Source organism: Mytilus californianus, unplaced genomic scaffold (assembly GCF_021869535.1).
Source record: "Mytilus californianus isolate M0D057914Y unplaced genomic scaffold, xbMytCali1.0.p SCAF_15, whole genome shotgun sequence".
Taxonomy (NCBI): Eukaryota; Metazoa; Mollusca; class Bivalvia; order Mytilida; family Mytilidae; genus Mytilus; species Mytilus californianus.
The window spans coordinates 23,439,340-23,456,512 of NW_026262637.1; the positions used below are offsets into that span (position 1 = coordinate 23,439,340).

The 17,173-nt window shown below is 33.5% G+C and overlaps 1 protein-coding gene and 1 long non-coding RNA gene across 4 annotated transcripts in view; one reads left to right on the plus strand and one right to left on the minus strand.

Moving 5' to 3' along the window:
• The window catches only part of LOC127725697 (mitochondrial tRNA methylthiotransferase CDK5RAP1-like), an 88,896-nt gene that overhangs the window by 41,594 nt on the left and 30,129 nt on the right, over nt 1-17,173 (plus strand). For all 3 annotated transcript variants that reach the window (XM_052232864.1, XM_052232866.1, XM_052232865.1), the window contains exon 9: nt 14,748-14,878. In XM_052232864.1, the coding sequence (XP_052088824.1) occupies nt 14,748-14,878 (131 nt within the window). The remainder of the gene's footprint in view (nt 1-14,747; nt 14,879-17,173) is intronic.
• On the minus strand, nt 363-14,422 carry LOC127725708 (uncharacterized). The gene is made up of 2 exons (XR_007993114.1): nt 14,252-14,422; nt 363-1,454 (listed from the first exon to the last, which is right to left on the minus strand). It is a non-coding gene; the product is annotated as an uncharacterized LOC127725708 (long non-coding RNA).

The following is a 17,173-nucleotide window of genomic DNA, read 5'->3' on the forward strand; positions in this document are numbered from 1 at the left end:
ATAATAGGTAAATTAAAAAAATTCAAGTTCTTAGACCACATTCTTTCTGTGTCAGAAACCTATGCTGTGTCAAATATTTAATAACAATCCAAATTCAGAGCTGTATCAAGCTTGAATGTTATGTCCATACTTGCCCCAACTGTTCAGGGTTCGACCTCTGCGGTCGTATCAAGCTGCGCCCCAGCGAAGCATTTTATTGTAACTTCCAGACATAACTTGTGTGTAAGTGTATGGATCTCTCTGACATTGTAACACAAGGTTCCATATCACAAAGGGAATGCTGGGATTAATTTTGGGGGTAATTGCCTCCAAATTTTAGGAACTAGGGGCCAAAAAGGGGCAAAGTACAAGCATTTTTCTAGTTTCATGACAATAACTTGTGTGTTAGTGTATGGATCTCTCTGACATTGTATCACAAGGTTCCATATAACAAAGGGAATGCTGGGATTGATTTTGGGGGTAATTGCCTCCAAATTTTAGGAATTAGGGGCCAAAAAGGGGCAAAAAACAAGCATTTTTCTAGTTTCACGACAATAACTTGTGTGTAAGTGTATGGATCTTTATGAAATTGTACTACAAGGTTCCATATCACAAAGGGAAAGCTAAAATTGAGTTTGGGGGTAATTGCCCAAAAAGTTTAGGAATAAGGGGCCAAAAAGGGGCCAAAAATAAGCATTTTTCTAGTTTCCAGACAATAACTTGTGTTCAAGTGCATTGATCTCTCTGAAATTGTACTGCAAGGTACCATACCACAAAGGGAAAGCTGGGATTGATTTTGAGGGTAATTCCCTCAAAATTTTAGTAATTAGGGGCCATAAAAGGGCAAAAAAACAAGCATTTTTCTACTTTCAGGACAATAACTTGTGTGTAAGTGTATGGATCTTTATGAAATTGTACTGCAAGGTACCATATCACAAAGGGAAAGCTGGGTTTGAGTTTGGGGATAATTGCCCAAAAAGTTTAGGAATTTGGGGCCAAAAAGGGGCCAAAAAACAAGCATTTTTCTTGTTTCAGGACAATAACTTGTGTGTAAGTGTATGGATCTTTATGAAATTGTACTGCAAGGTACCATATCACAAAGGGAAAGCTGGGTTTGAGTTTGGGGGTAATTGCCCAAAAAGTTTAGGAATTTGGGGCCAAAAAGGGGCCAAAAAACAAGCATTTTACTAGTTTCCAGACAATAACTTGTGTTCAAGTGTATGGATCTCTCTGAAATTGTACTGCAAGGTAACATACCACAAAGGGAAAGCTGGGATTGAGTTTGGGGGTGATGAATCATAAGGGGGTTCAAAAAATTTGGGGGGGGGGATTTTTTCCTTTTTTTTCTTTAAAATTTTCCATTTTAAATTGGTCATTTCTGATTTATATATAAAAGCAAATAATAATGATATGGTTTGAATAGGTAAATTAAAAAATTTTAAGTTCTTAGACCACTTTCATTCTGTGTCAGAAACCTATGCTGTGTCAAATATTTAATTACAATCCAAATTCAGTGCTGTATCAAGCTTGAATGTTGTGTCCATACTTGCCCCAAATGTTCAGGGTTCGACCTCTGCGGTCGTATCAAGCTGCGCCCCAGCGGAGCATTTTATTAATTTTGGGCCCTGTTTTCAAATTAGTCCATTTTAAGGCCAAAAGGGTCCACATCTTAACTTTGTTTGAAATCATGTTTTTTTATGCCCTTGTCTGTCTGTACGTACGTACGAACGTACGTACGTAGTCTGTATGTACATATGTCCCAAAATTGGTTTCCGTTCTCTAACTTTAGTTTGCCTCAACCAAATGTTATGAAACTTATACACAATGCTTATTACCACAAAACACAGATCAAGTTTGAATTTTGGTGGCGTCACTTTAATCATTCTAGAGTTATGCCCCTTTAGAAATGGAAAAATTGCAAAATTTTTATTTTCTTCTAAATATCAAGTAATTTTATTAAAATTGGAGTTATCTTCCTTTGTCCATGATTATAGTTGAATCAACTACAATCAATGCTTTAAACAATGCAATGTTTAATTTTGACTTCCACTGATAAAACACGGATCAAGTTGAATTTGGGTAGTGTCACTTTAATCATTATTGAGTTATGCCCCTTTATAAATCGAAAGATTGCACAATTTTTAGTTTCCATTCTGTAACTTAAGTTTGCCCCAACCAAACATTAAGAAACCTATACACAATATTCATTACCACAAAACTAAGATCAAGTAAAAATTTTTTGTTTCCGTTTTCTAACTTTAGTTTGCCTCAACCAAATGTTATGAAACTTATACACAATGCTTATTACTACATAATACAGATTAAGTACGAAATTTGATGGCAACACTTTTACCATTCTTGAGTTATGTCCCTTTATAAACATAAAAATTGCTGAATTTTATGTTCCATTCTCTAACTTTAGTTTGTCTCAACCAAATGTTATAAAACTTATACACAACCGTTCTAGAGTTATGCGTGTTAACAAATAGAAAAAATGCTGAATTTTTAGTTTCTGTTCTCTACTTTAGTTAGCCTCAACCAAATATTATGAGACTTACACACAATGCTTATTACCACAAAACTCAGATCAAGTTCAAATTTGGGTAGCGTCACTTTTACCGTTCTTCAGTTATGTCCCTTTATAACTATATGATATGCAAGCGGGAGCATCATCTGTGTCCACATGTGGACACTATCCACATTTATTTTTTTATATGCTGAATCTAACCATGGAACTAGATTTTGGATATTGGACCATTAAGTAGATTAAATGTCCCATTTCAAATTTTTAAGTTATCTGACCACATTTATTCTGTGTCAGAAATCTATAATGTGTCAAATATTTAATCTCTATCTAAATTCAGAGCTGTATCAAGCTTGAATATTTTGTCCATACTTGCCCCAACTGTTCAGAGTTTGACCTCTAACCACAGTTATGTCCCTTTATAACTATATGATATGCAAGCGGGAGCATCATCTGTGTCCACATGTGGACACTATCCACATTTATTTTTTTATATGCTGAATCTAACCATGGAACTAGATTTTGGATATTGGACTATTAAGTAGATTAAATGTCCCATTTCAAATTTTTAAGTTATCTGACCACATTTATTCTGTGTCAGAAATCTATAATGTGTCAAATATTTAATCTCTATCTAAATTCAGAGCTGTATCAAGCTTGAATATTTTGTCCATACTTGCCCCAACTGTTCAGAGTTTGACCTCTGCGGTCTTATCTAGCTACTTCAGGCGGAGCACATTTTTATTTGGAATTTAGGGCCTTCCTATTTTTTGGAATTCAAGCCTTCACCAGTTATTTATGGAAATTGTACTTGAGTGGAATTTTATGGTAACACTTACAGACATTGATCTTATTGTAGAATGAAGATGTACAAACAAGTTTTTTTCAGCTTTGTTAATATACTTACAAGTATACTATACATACTGTACATATTAAGTAAAGTTTCAAAGAAGTTGCTGAGGTGAGACTTAGGTACATGTAGGTTGTTTCAGGGGATGGCAGCATCAACCGTTAATAAAGTTTGTGATTAAGTCACTCACTATAAGGGGAACCATTTGTTATAGATCAATGGTATTTCATACCTGTCAACCTATGAAAATGAAAATGCAGGTCATGACCTGCATTGAAGAATAAAATCTCAGGTCATAACGCAAACAAACTTTTTTCAAGCTGAATTTAAGTATTTAGGGGACATTTTTTTTTATATTTTAAAACAAACAGTATCCAAAACATGTTCCAATGATCTCCAATGGTTAAGTATTAACTGAAAATAATTAAAAACTATTATTGTTGCAATGCATTTATGATTTTGATATATTGTTGTTTCATAAATACTTTTAACAATACAAGCAAAGTTATAACCCCACTTTCTTGTATTATAATCAGTTCACCAGTCACAAGACAGTTAGTGTGCATCTATCTGTACAGTTTTATAAAATCTTTAAAGATTGGTTGATGGTAGAGTATAATGATGATGGGGAGTTTTTAACAACCTTGACTGGCTATGCAGCCCTCGTATGGTCAACATTAGAGTATAAAAAAAAGTTAAACATTTAAAGGAAGTAGAGATGAAAAAAATAATTTTCAACTATTTATTTTCTTATTGTACTAAGGTAGAAAAATAATGAAAAGTAATAATGTAATACATATTTGCATTCAATTTGTTTTAGATTTCATCTTTTTTACAAAAATAAACATAAATTTAAGGAGTATATTTTGAAATGTGACAAAAAGGGGAAGTAACTCAAATTTTTTGTGAAACAACTTTGAAATACACAAATTATTTACGACCTAAAGCTAGCCTAAGGTAATTGGTGTTAATTAACAGTGTGTTTGACACCAAAGCTGTCAAGTGAAGCCATGCACTAAAATGGGTCTCTTAATTGAGTTTACACAGCTATTTGAACTTCTTGTCCAGGAAGAATAACGAATTTGCCGGTATTTCAAAGGAAAATCACTTATGAAATCAGTCTGAAAGCTTAAGAATCCGGGTGAAAAGTATTGAAAACATGTCATTTTCGGAATTCCCGGGTTATTTAACGACCCAGCGGGTATCCGGGGTGAACCCTCAGAGTTGTGAAAATCTCGGGTCACACCTGCAGGATACGGGTGAGTTGACAGGTATGGTATTTCTTAGGCAGTTGAATGAACATTGGGACATCTCATTTTCTTAAAGTGTATGTTGCCTTGCACCCTCCTGAATGGACTATTGACATTTTGTATATAGGTGTATATGTATATTTCTGAATGGAGATTGCATTTCGTTGAAGATTACTTACATTAAGAAAAATGTATGCCTAAGACATGGAAAATATCATGAAAATTGATGTTGTGTTCACAATGTTTTGCTTTGCTGGCAGATATTTAAGGATGTATTTTTCTGATGTTTTAGTCTCATTGAAATCTCGTTTGGGAATTTTTTCCAAAACATGTAAAACAAGTGGAAAATATCAATGAATTTACTGTGACTTGACTGTTAGTGTTGTTCTCCACCTATTGCAACTTATTCAAAATTCTGACCAAATTGCAATTTGTTTTATAAACCCAAACTGTTCATTTACTGGTCAGAAATTTGAACAAACTGCTGTAGAAAACCACAGTCAAGTCGTGAAAGTGCAAGGTGATAAAATAAAGCATACTTACAATCCTATAAGACTTTAATTCTACTTCAATGTTATTATGAAAAATTTGTAAGGGTTCCGCGGAACCCAGTGTCTCGCCTACTTTTGCTGTTAATCGCAGGCTCAACAAAAATGAGGAAAAAAATTAATAAAAATATTCCTCTCTATACTATCTTTTTATTGTAAGTAGCTTCTGTCCAAGTTTAGTAAAAATCCAGGATAGTTTATCAATCTAATAAATGTTTTAAAAACTTAAAGTGCAGACTGTATGTAATGTTAACTGGAAGAAAAACTAAGTCCATTTACAAGTAAAATACGGAAAAAATGGAATTTATTTTTTACTTTTTTACAAAATTTACTTCTGGATACTATCTTTTGATCATAAACAAGGTTCTTTCCAAGTTTGGTAGAAATCCAGGATAGTTTAAGAAAGTTATTAAAATTTCAAAAACTTTAACCACAGAGTGAATGTAATGTTTCATGGCAGAAAAACTAAGTCCATTTATAAGTAAAATACAGAAAAAATGGAATTTTTTTTTTACAAAATTTACTTCTGGATACTATCTTTTGATCATAAACAAGCTTCTTTCCAAGTTTGGTAGAAATCCAGGATAGTTTAAGAAAGTTATTAAAATTTCAAAAACTTTAACCACAGAGTGAATGTAATGTTTCTTGGCAGAAAAACTAAGTCCATTTATAAGTAAAATACGGAAAAAATGGAATTTTTTTTTTTACAAAATTTACTTTTGAATATTATCTTATGATCATAAACAAGCTTCTGTCCAAGTTTGGTAGAAATCCAGGATAGTTTAAGAAAGTTATTAAAATTTCAAAAACTTTAACCACAGAGTGAATATTTGTGGACGCCGCCGCCGCCGACGACGACGACGACGCCGACGGAATGTAGGATCGCTATGTCTCGCTTTTTCGACAAAAGTCGAAGGCTCGACAAAAATCAGTCTTACAGTTTGTATAGAAATTTGGGGGGGGGATTTTTTCCTTTTTTTTCTTTAAAATTTTCCATTTTAAATTGGTCATTTCTGATTTATATATAAAAGCAAATAATAATGATATGGTTTGAATAGGTAAATTAAAAAATTTTAAGTTCTTAGACCACTTTCATTCTGTGTCAGAAACCTATGCTGTGTCAAATATTTAATTACAATCCAAATTCAGTGCTGTATCAAGCTTGAATGTTGTGTCCATACTTGCCCCAACTGTTCAGGGTTCGACCTCTGCGGTCGTATCAAGCTGCGCCCCAGCGGAGCATTTTATTAATTTTGGGCCCTGTTTTCAAATTAGTCCATTTTAAGGCCAAAAGGGTCCACATCTTAACTTTGTTTGAAATCATGTTTTTTTATGCCCTTGTCTGTCTGTACGTACGTACGAACGTACGTACGTAGTCTGTATGTACATATGTCCCAAAATTGGTTTCCGTTCTCTAACTTTAGTTTGCCTCAACCAAATGTTATGAAACTTATACACAATGCTTATTACCACAAAACACAGATCAAGTTTGAATTTTGGTGGCGTCACTTTAATCATTCTAGAGTTATGCCCCTTTAGAAATGGAAAAATTGCAAAATTTTTATTTTCTTCTAAATATCAAGTAATTTTATTAAAATTGGAGTTATCTTCCTTTGTCCATGATTATAGTTGAATCAACTACAATCAATGCTTTAAACAATGCAATGTTTAATTTTGACTTCCACTGATAAAACACGGATCAAGTTGAATTTGGATAGTGTCACTTTAATCATTATTGAGTTATGCCCCTTTATAAATCGAAAGATTGCACAATTTTTAGTTTCCATTCTGTAACTTAAGTTTGCCCCAACCAAACATTAAGAAACCTATACACAATATTCATTACCACAAAACTAAGATCAAGTAAAAAATTTTTGTTTCCGTTTTCTAACTTTAGTTTGCCTCAACCAAATGTTATGAAACTTATACACAATGCTTATTACTACATAATACAGATTAAGTACGAAATTTGATGGCAACACTTTTACCATTCTTGAGTTATGTCCCTTTATAAACATAAAAATTGCTGAATTTTATGTTCCATTCTCTAACTTTAGTTTGTCTCAACCAAATGTTATAAAACTTATACACAACCGTTCTAGAGTTATGCGTGTTAACAAATAGAAAAAATGCTGAATTTTTAGTTTCTGTTCTCTACTTTAGTTAGCCTCAACCAAATATTATGAGACTTACACACAATGCTTATTACCACAAAACTCAGATCAAGTTCAAATTTGGGTAGCGTCACTTTTACCGTTCTTCAGTTATGTCCCTTTATAACTATATGATATGCAAGCGGGAGCATCATCTGTGTCCACATGTGGACACTATCCACATTTATTTTTTTATATGCTGAATCTAACCATGGAACTAGATTTTGGATATTGGACCATTAAGTAGATTAAATGTCCCATTTCAAATTTTTAAGTTTTCTGACCACATTTATTCTGTGTCAGAAATCTATAATGTGTCAAATATTTAATCTCTATCTAAATTCAGAGCTGTATCAAGCTTGAATATTTTGTCCATACTTGCCCCAACTGTTCAGAGTTTGACCTCTAACCACAGTTATGTCCCTTTATAACTATATGATATGCAAGCGGGAGCATCATCTGTGTCCACATGTGGACACTATCCACATTTATTTTTTTATATGCTGAATCTAACCATGGAACTAGATTTTGGATATTGGACCATTAAGTAGATTAAATGTCCCATTTCAAATTTTTAAGTTATCTGACCACATTTATTCTGTGTCAGAAATCTATAATGTGTCAAATATTTAATCTCTATCTAAATTCAGAGCTGTATCAAGCTTGAATATTTTGTCCATACTTGCCCCAACTGTTCAGAGTTTGACCTCTGCGGTCTTATCTAGCTACTTCAGGCGGAGCACATTTTTATTTGGAATTTAGGGCCTTCCTATTTTTTGGAATTCAAGCCTTCACCAGTTATTTATGGAAATTGTACTTGAGTGGAATTTTATGGTAACACTTACAGACATTGATCTTATTGTAGAATGAAGATGTACAAACAAGTTTTTTTCAGCTTTGTTAATATACTTACAAGTATACTATACATACTGTACATATTAAGTAAAGTTTCAAAGAAGTTGCTGAGGTGAGACTTAGGTACATGTAGGTTGTTTCAGGGGATGGCAGCATCAACCGTTAATAAAGTTTGTGATTAAGTCACTCACTATAAGGGGAACCATTTGTTATAGATCAATGGTATTTCATACCTGTCAACCTATGAAAATGAAAATGCAGGTCATGACCTGCATTGAAGAATAAAATCTCAGGTCATAACGCAAACAAACTTTTTTCAAGCTGAATTTAAGTATTTAGGGGACATTTTTTTTTATATTTTAAAACAAACAGTATCCAAAACATGTTCCAATGATCTCCAATGGTTAAGTATTAACTGAAAATAATTAAAAACTATTATTGTTGCAATGCATTTATGATTTTGATATATTGTTGTTTCATAAATACTTTTAACAATACAAGCAAAGTTATAACCCCACTTTCTTGTATTATAATCAGTTCACCAGTCACAAGACAGTTAGTGTGCATCTATCTGTACAGTTTTATAAAATCTTTAAAGATTGGTTGATGGTAGAGTATAATGATGATGGGGAGTTTTTAACAACCTTGACTGGCTATGCAGCCCTCGTATGGTCAACATTAGAGTATAAAAAAAAGTTAAACATTTAAAGGAAGTAGAGATGAAAAAAATAATTTTCAACTATTTATTTTCTTATTGTACTAAGGTAGAAAAATAATGAAAAGTAATAATGTAATACATATTTGCATTCAATTTGTTTTAGATTTCATCTTTTTTACAAAAATAAACATAAATTTAAGGAGTATATTTTGAAATGTGACAAAAAGGGGAAGTAACTCAAATTTTTTGTGAAACAACTTTGAAATACACAAATTATTTACGACCTAAAGCTAGCCTAAGGTAATTGGTGTTAATTAACAGTGTGTTTGACACCAAAGCTGTCAAGTGAAGCCATGCACTAAAATGGGTCTCTTAATTGAGTTTACACAGCTATTTGAACTTCTTGTCCAGGAAGAATAACGAATTTGCCGGTATTTCAAAGGAAAATCACTTATGAAATCAGTCTGAAAGCTTAAGAATCCGGGTGAAAAGTATTGAAAACATGTCATTTTCGGAATTCCCGGGTTATTTAACGACCCAGCGGGTATCCGGGGTGAACCCTCAGAGTTGTGAAAATCTCGGGTCACACCTGCAGGATACGGGTGAGTTGACAGGTATGGTATTTCTTAGGCAGTTGAATGAACATTGGGACATCTCATTTTCTTAAAGTGTATGTTGCCTTGCACCCTCCTGAATGGACTATTGACATTTTGTATATAGGTGTATATGTATATTTCTGAACGGAGATTGCATTTCGTTGAAGATTACTTACATTAAGAAAAATGTATGCCTAAGACATGGAAAATATCATGAAAATTGATGTTGTGTTCACAATGTTTTGCTTTGCTGGCAGATATTTAAGGATGTATTTTTCTGATGTTTTAGTCTCATTGAAATCTCGTTTGGGAATTTTTTCCAAAACATGTAAAACAAGTGGAAAATATCAATGAATTTACTGTGACTTGACTGTTAGTGTTGTTCTCCACCTATTGCAACTTATTCAAAATTCTGACCAAATTGCAATTTGTTTTATAAACCCAAACTGTTCATTTACTGGTCAGAAATTTGAACAAACTGCTGTAGAAAACCACAGTCAAGTCATGAAAGTACAAGGTGATAAAATAAAGCATACTTACAATCCTATAAGACTTTAATTCCACTTCAATGTTATTATGAAAAATCAGTCTTACAGTTTGTATAGAAATTTTATTGTTATTGTCATGCTAAAGGTGATGGATAGAAATTTTGAATTGCTATAAAAATGTCCAAACTAAACTTTCATACAATTTTTCTTTGAAAAGTCTTCTATATTCATAAGAATCAGACATCATTTGAATTAAAACATCTTATATGCAGTAAAATATATGTAAAATCACAATACGTTGTTAATAAGTTTCCATGGGAGATAATCAATTTTTCTTTCGTAAAGTCTTCTATATTCAAAAGGATAATGTTTTAGGTTATCTCCCATGGAAACTTATTAACAACGTATTGTGATTTTACATATATTTTACTGCATATAAGATGTTTTAATTCAAATGATGTCTGATTCTTATGAATATAGAAGACTTTTCAAAGAAAAATTGTATGACTGATTTTTCATAATAACATTGAAGTGGAATTAAAGTCTTATAGGATTGTAAGTAAGCTTTATTTTATCACCTTGCACTTTCACAACTTGACTGTGGTTTTCTACAGCAGTTTGTTCAAATTTTTGACCAGTTGAACAGTTTGGTTTTATAAAACAAATTGCAATTTGGTCAGAATTTTGAATAAGTTGCAATAGGTGGAGAGCAACACTAACAGTCAAGTCACAGTAAAAAATATTATAATTAAACTAAACTGTGTGAAAAAATTGTTTACTTACAATAAGTAGTGTTTGAGTAATAACATTTTCAAATTTTATAACCAATCCGGTCAGTGTCATCAGCCAAAATGTTGAGAAAATGGGTGAGGGGTTCAAAGAAATAATTTTACCAAAAATATGTAGATCCCATATCAATTTTTTCTTTTCAAAATTCTTAGATATGTATTTTTTCAATCTTTTATAACAAAGAAGTTTAAATAATATGCTTTTTGTTCTCAAAAAGAGAGAAAAATCCAAAATTTACAAAATTGACAACATGGTTAATTTGGCACAAAAAAGCAACAAAATTTTATAAAACTTTTAATATTAACACCAGCTGTTGTATATTTTTTTTTAAAGTTAAATTTATTCAGATTGGTCCACTTCATCTTTAGTGAAAGTATGAAAAAAAGTTTAATTGTGAAACTGTGATTTTTTTTCAAGATAATAGCCTAAAAATGGGTAAAATTGATGAAAAATGGGAAAATCATTAAAAATGGGTTACTTTCAAATGGCTGTAGCAAAAAAATAAGTGCACCATCATATGACTTTTTCTTCATCAATTACTTTCTTACAGTCATATAAACCAAAAAATCAGGTTAGGTAAAAAAGTTTAATTCTAGAAATTTTTGGCTCCTCAGAGGTGAACATCCTTAAGTGATTTTTTGTTTGTTAAGCATGATGAGGAGTTGCAAATAAGCTCTGAATGTTGTTCCTGGAGACTTTATAGAGGTTATGAACATAAAAAAATTTACGTTGCTTTAATGACTTTTTGATGTCTCATTCAGTAGTTCTTAGAATTTTAAAGATGTTTGATCATGATGTACAGTCTTGGTATATATTAACATTTTGTTATACGACCGCAAAAAATTTCGTATATTGGTATGACGTTGTCATCGTCGTCGTCCGAAGACACATTGGTTTTCGCACAATAACTTCAGTTTAAGTGAATGGGTCACTATGAAATTTTACCATAAGGCTCAATATCACAAAAGGAAGGTTGGGATTGATTTTGGGAGTTATGGTACCAACAGTTAAGGAATAAGGGGCCAAAAATATGCAATTTTGTAACTTCCAGACAATAACTTGTGTGTTAGTGTATGCACCTCTCTGACATTGTACCACAAGGTTTCATATCAGAAAGGAAATGCTGGGATTGATTTTGGGGGTAATTGCCTCAAAATTTTAGGAATTAGGGGCCAAAAAGGGGCAAAAAACAAGCATTTTTCTAGTTTCATGACAATAACTTGTGTGTAAGTGTATGAATCTTTCTGAAATTGTACTACAAGGTTCCATATCACAAAGGGAAAGCTTGAATTGAGTTTGGGGGTAATTGCTCAAAACGTTTAGGAATTTGGGGCCAAAAAGGGGCCAAAAAACAAGCATTTTTCTAGTTTCCAGACAATAACTTGTATTCAAGTGTATGGATCTCTTGGAAATTGTACTGCAAGGTACCATACCACAAAGGGAAGGCTGGGATTGAATTTGGGGGTGATGAATCATAAGGGGGTTCAAAAATTTGGGGGGGAGGGGATTTTTTTTTCCTTTTTTTCCTCTTTTTTTTCTTTAAAATTTTTCATTTCAAGTTGGTTATTTCTGATTTATATATAAAAGCAAATAATAATGATATGGTTTGAATAGGTAAATCAAAATTTTTTAAGTTCTTAGACCTCATTCATTCTGTGTCAGAAACCTATGCTGTGTCAAATATTTAATCACAATCCAAATTCAGAGCTGTATCAAGCTTGAATGTTGTGTCCATACTTGCCCCAACTGTTCAGGTTCGACCTCTGTGGTCGTATCAAGCTGCTCCCAGCGGAGCATTTTATTTCATTTGTTTCAGCGATTTTTTCCCTAAAACAATCTATATGCCTACAAACCAAATAATACCTCTAAAGGAGTAGGTTTTGATAAGGCCCTAAAATTGCCCCTATTATTAGCTAATATTTAAAATCAGGATTTATTGACCAATATTACAATGAATCATAGCTAATACAGTGACTAGAAAGGAAATATATCTTTTTGTTGAAAATTTATGTACTTGTGTTCTATTCATGATGTCACAAATAGCACTTATTTTGATTATATACGAAATTTCAATGAAAACTGGTAAACTTCCATTGATTATTGGTCAGGAATCATAGAGCGCATACGTCAACAACAAAAAAATCATTTAAAATAATGTTTGTTATGACATTTTCATGTCTAACTTGAAATTAGTTTGTCGACGCCTGCGTTTTATGTTTCCTAGGCCTTTATTTGGTTGAACTAACTCCAGCTGAATTTGTCAAATTTTGCAAACAAATCCGTTTTTGACCTTTTTTGGATGTAAAAATCAACACCTTGAAATAAAGCTTTGACAGATTAGTTCTATTTAACTTTCTCACATGTCTTTTTATACGACCGCAAAAAAAATTTTGTGGTCGTATATTGGTATGACATTGGTGGCGTCGTCGTCGTTGTCGTCATCCGTCGTCGTTTGAAGACTCATTAGTTTTTGCACTCTAACTTTAGTTTAAGTAAAGTTTAGTAAATGGATCTCAATGAAATTTTATCATAAGGTTCAATACCACAAAAGGAAGGGCGGGATTGATTTTGGGGGTTATGGTACCAACAGTTAAGGAATAAGGGGCCAAAAAGGGGCCAAAAATAAGCATTTTTGTAACTTCCAGACATAACTTGTGTGTAAGTGTATGGATCTCTCTGACATTGTACCACAAGGTTCCATATTACAAAGGGAATGCTGGGATTGATTTTAGGGGTAATTGCCTCCAAATTTAGGAATTAGGGGCCAAAAAGGGGCAAAAAACAGGCATTTTTCTAGTTTCATGACAATAACTTGTGTGTGAGTGTATGGATCTTAATGAAATTGTACTACAAGGTTCCATATCACAAAGGGAAAGCTGGAATTGAGTTTGGGGGTAATTGCCCAAAAAGTTTAGGAATAAGGGGCCAAAAATAAGCATTTTTCTAGTTTCCAGGCAATAACTTGTGTTCAAGTGTATGGATCTCTCTGAAATTGTACTGCAAGGTACCATACCACAAAGGGAAGGTTGGGATTGATTTTGGGGGTAATTCCCTCAAAATTTTAGGAATTAGGGGCCATAAAAGGGCAGGAAAACAAGCATTTTTCTAGTTTCAGGACAATAACTTGTGTGTAAGTGTATGGATCTTTATGAAATTGTACTGCAAGGTTCCATATCACAAAGGGAAAGCTGGGTTTGAGTTTGGGGGTAATTGCCCTAAACATTTAGGAATTTGGGGCCAGAAAGGTGCCAAAAAACAAGCATTTTTCTAGTTTCCAGACAATAACTTGTGTTCAAGTGTATGGATCTCTCTGAAATTGAACTGCAAGGTACCATACCACAAAGGGAAGGCTGGGATTGAGTTTGGGGGTGATGAATCATAAGATAGTTCAAATAATTGGGGGGGGGGGGGGATTTTTTTTCCTTTTTTTTTCTTTAAAATTTACCATTTTAAATTGGTTATTTCTGATTTATATATAAAAACAAATAATAATGATATGGTTTGAATAGGTAAATTAAAAATTTTTAAGTTCTTAGACCACTTTCATTCTGTGTCAGAAACCTATGCTGTGTCAAATATTTAATTACAATCCAAATTCAGTGCTGTATCAAGCTTGAATGTTGTGTCCATACTTGCCCCAACTGTTCAGGGTTCGACCTCTGCAGTCATATCAAGATGCGCCCCAGCAGAGCATTTTATTATTAACTTAAAACATTTTTTTATCTTGAAACATTGAACTTAATAATCAGGGCCAGATATGGCCCTTACCGAACTTACTTTTTATCAACAAATTAATGTTATAACAAAGTTTGTTCATGACATATTTAATTATATCCAACCATTTTGAATTTGCCATTTTGTAGGAGTGAATGGGCCTTAAACACTATATTTCTGTAAACTTGATCTTGTAGATTGATTGCTTATGATGTATGGATAGTAAATCTTTATCTTCATCTACCCTTTATCAAACACCAGTGGTATAGGGATAATCTACAACAACTTTTCAACCCTTCTCCTGTGAATCTAAAGAATTATTTTTTGTTTTTGTTTATTTCAGATGTGTATCTATCCAGTGACTTTATTGCTGGTTTTTGTGAAGAAACAGAATTGGAACATGAAGATACAGTCTCGTTAATGAAGGAAGTCAAATATCATGTGGTTTATTCTTTCCCTTACAGTATGAGACAGGTTAATATTAATAATATCATGTGACTTAGTTTTTGACCTTGGCATAGGTTCCTACTAAGAAATATTAATAGGTAAAAGTTAAGTTGTATTAACTAATGGCAACCTGAAGTGAATATAACTTTTAAAAGGCTGATAAATCTTAGTTGGAACTGTATCCCTGAGACTGTAATTGTTTTTTTATATAAGCAGTTTATTAATAGACTTTTACCCAAGCATAGTTAAACTTGCAGCATTTAGTTTAGGCCTCTAAGGAATTTTGGCTTTACCCTAACTTTTTTTTATGCTTTAATAGTCAAGTTAAGTTTTCTGGAATAAGCCTTTTTCTCAGTAACTATGCCTGATGGGTCGATTTTGATATATAGATAAAAGGAAATCCAGAGAATAGAAGGATTGTGTTTGGTATGGAATATGTATGTATCTATCTACTTATTGTCATATGACTTTTACCTCATATATATGTTCTTGATCTTGATATGGTACAGTGACATTATTATTATTATTGTTTTTGCTCAGTTCTTATTAAGTCTCCCAAACGAAGTTTGGGAAGACTTATTGGTTTTGCTCAGTTCTTATTATTATTATTATTCTTCTTCTTCTTCCGCCGCTTTTAAATTTGAACTTGTCCGCACCTGTTCTCCAAAACCGCTTGTCAGATTAACTTAGGGTTTCACAATATGCTAGACTAACATGTCTAGTGGTGCAATCAGGGTTTTGTTTGTGCATTGGGGTTTATAAAGGGGTACTTTGAGGGGCAAAAAGAAAGGAGGGTTTTACTATAGAACCCTATGGGATTATATTTTTTTTAATTTTCAAATGATTATAAATTGAAAACAGTTTGTGATAGACACAATCTTTTTAATTGAAAATGTTCTAAATGATAAAGCACATTAAATGAAATACAGGGTTAGTCCCCAGGGGTTACCCCCACCCCCTGCCATTTAAGAAAGTTCGAATATCTTTTAAATGGTTGAGATCCCCACCCCTAAACCATATATATTCTGGTTTGTCATGATAAAGCACATCAAATGAAATACAGGGTTAGTTCCCAGGGGTTACCCACACCCCCTGCCATTTAAGAAAGTTCTAATATCTTGTAAGTGGTCAAGATCCCCACCCCTAAACCATATATATTCTGGTTTGTCATGCTATGATGGTTTGAATGATATACAGGGTTAGTCCCCAGGGGTCATCCCCACCCCCTGCCATTTGAGAAAGTTCTAATATCTTGTAAATGGTCGAGATCCCCACCCCTAAACCATATATATTCTGGTTTGTCATGATAAAGCACATCAAATGAAATACAGGGTTAGTCCCCAGGGGTTACCCCCACCCCCTGCCATTTAAGAAAGTTCTAATATCTTGTAAGTGGTCAAAATCCCCACCCCTAACCATATATATTCTGGTTTGTCATGCTATGATGGTTTGAATGATATACAGGGTTAGTCCCCAGGGGTCATCCCGTACCCCCTGCCATTTGAGAAATTTCTAATATCTTGTAAATGGTCGAGATCCCCACCCCTAAACCATATATATTCTGGTTTTTCATGATAAAGCACATCAAATGAAATACAGGGTTAGTCCCCAGGGGTTACCCCCACCCCCTGCCATTTTAGAAAGTTCTAATATCTTGTAAGTGGTCAAGATCCCCACCCCTAAACCATATATATTCTGGTTTGTCATGCTATGATGGTTTGAATGATATACAGGGTTAGTCCCCAGGGGTCATCCCCACCCCCTGCCATTTGAGAAAGTTCTAATATCTTGTAAATGGTCGAGATCCCCACCCCTAAACCATATATATTCTGGTTTGTCATGCTAAGATGGTTTGAATGATATACAGGGTTAGTCCCCAGGGGTTACCCCCACCCCCTGCCATTTAAGAAAGTTCTAATATCTTGTAAGTGGTCAAAATCCCCACCCCTAACCATATATATTCTGGTTTGTCATGCTATGATGGTTTGAATGATATACAGGGTTAGTCCCCAGGGGTCATCCCGTACCCCCTGCCATTTGAGAAATTTCTAATATCTTTTAAATGGTTGAGATCCCCACCCCTAAACCATATATATTCTGGTTTGTCATGATAAAGCACATCAAATGAAATACAGGGTTAGTTCCCAGGGGTTACCCACACCCCCTGCCATTTAAGAAAGTTCTAATATCTTGTAAGTGGTCATGATCCCCACCCCTAAACCATATATATTCTGGTTTGTCATGCTATGATGGTTTGAATGATATACAGGGTTAGTCCCCAGGGGTCATCCCCACCCCCTGCCATTTGAGAAAGTTCTAATA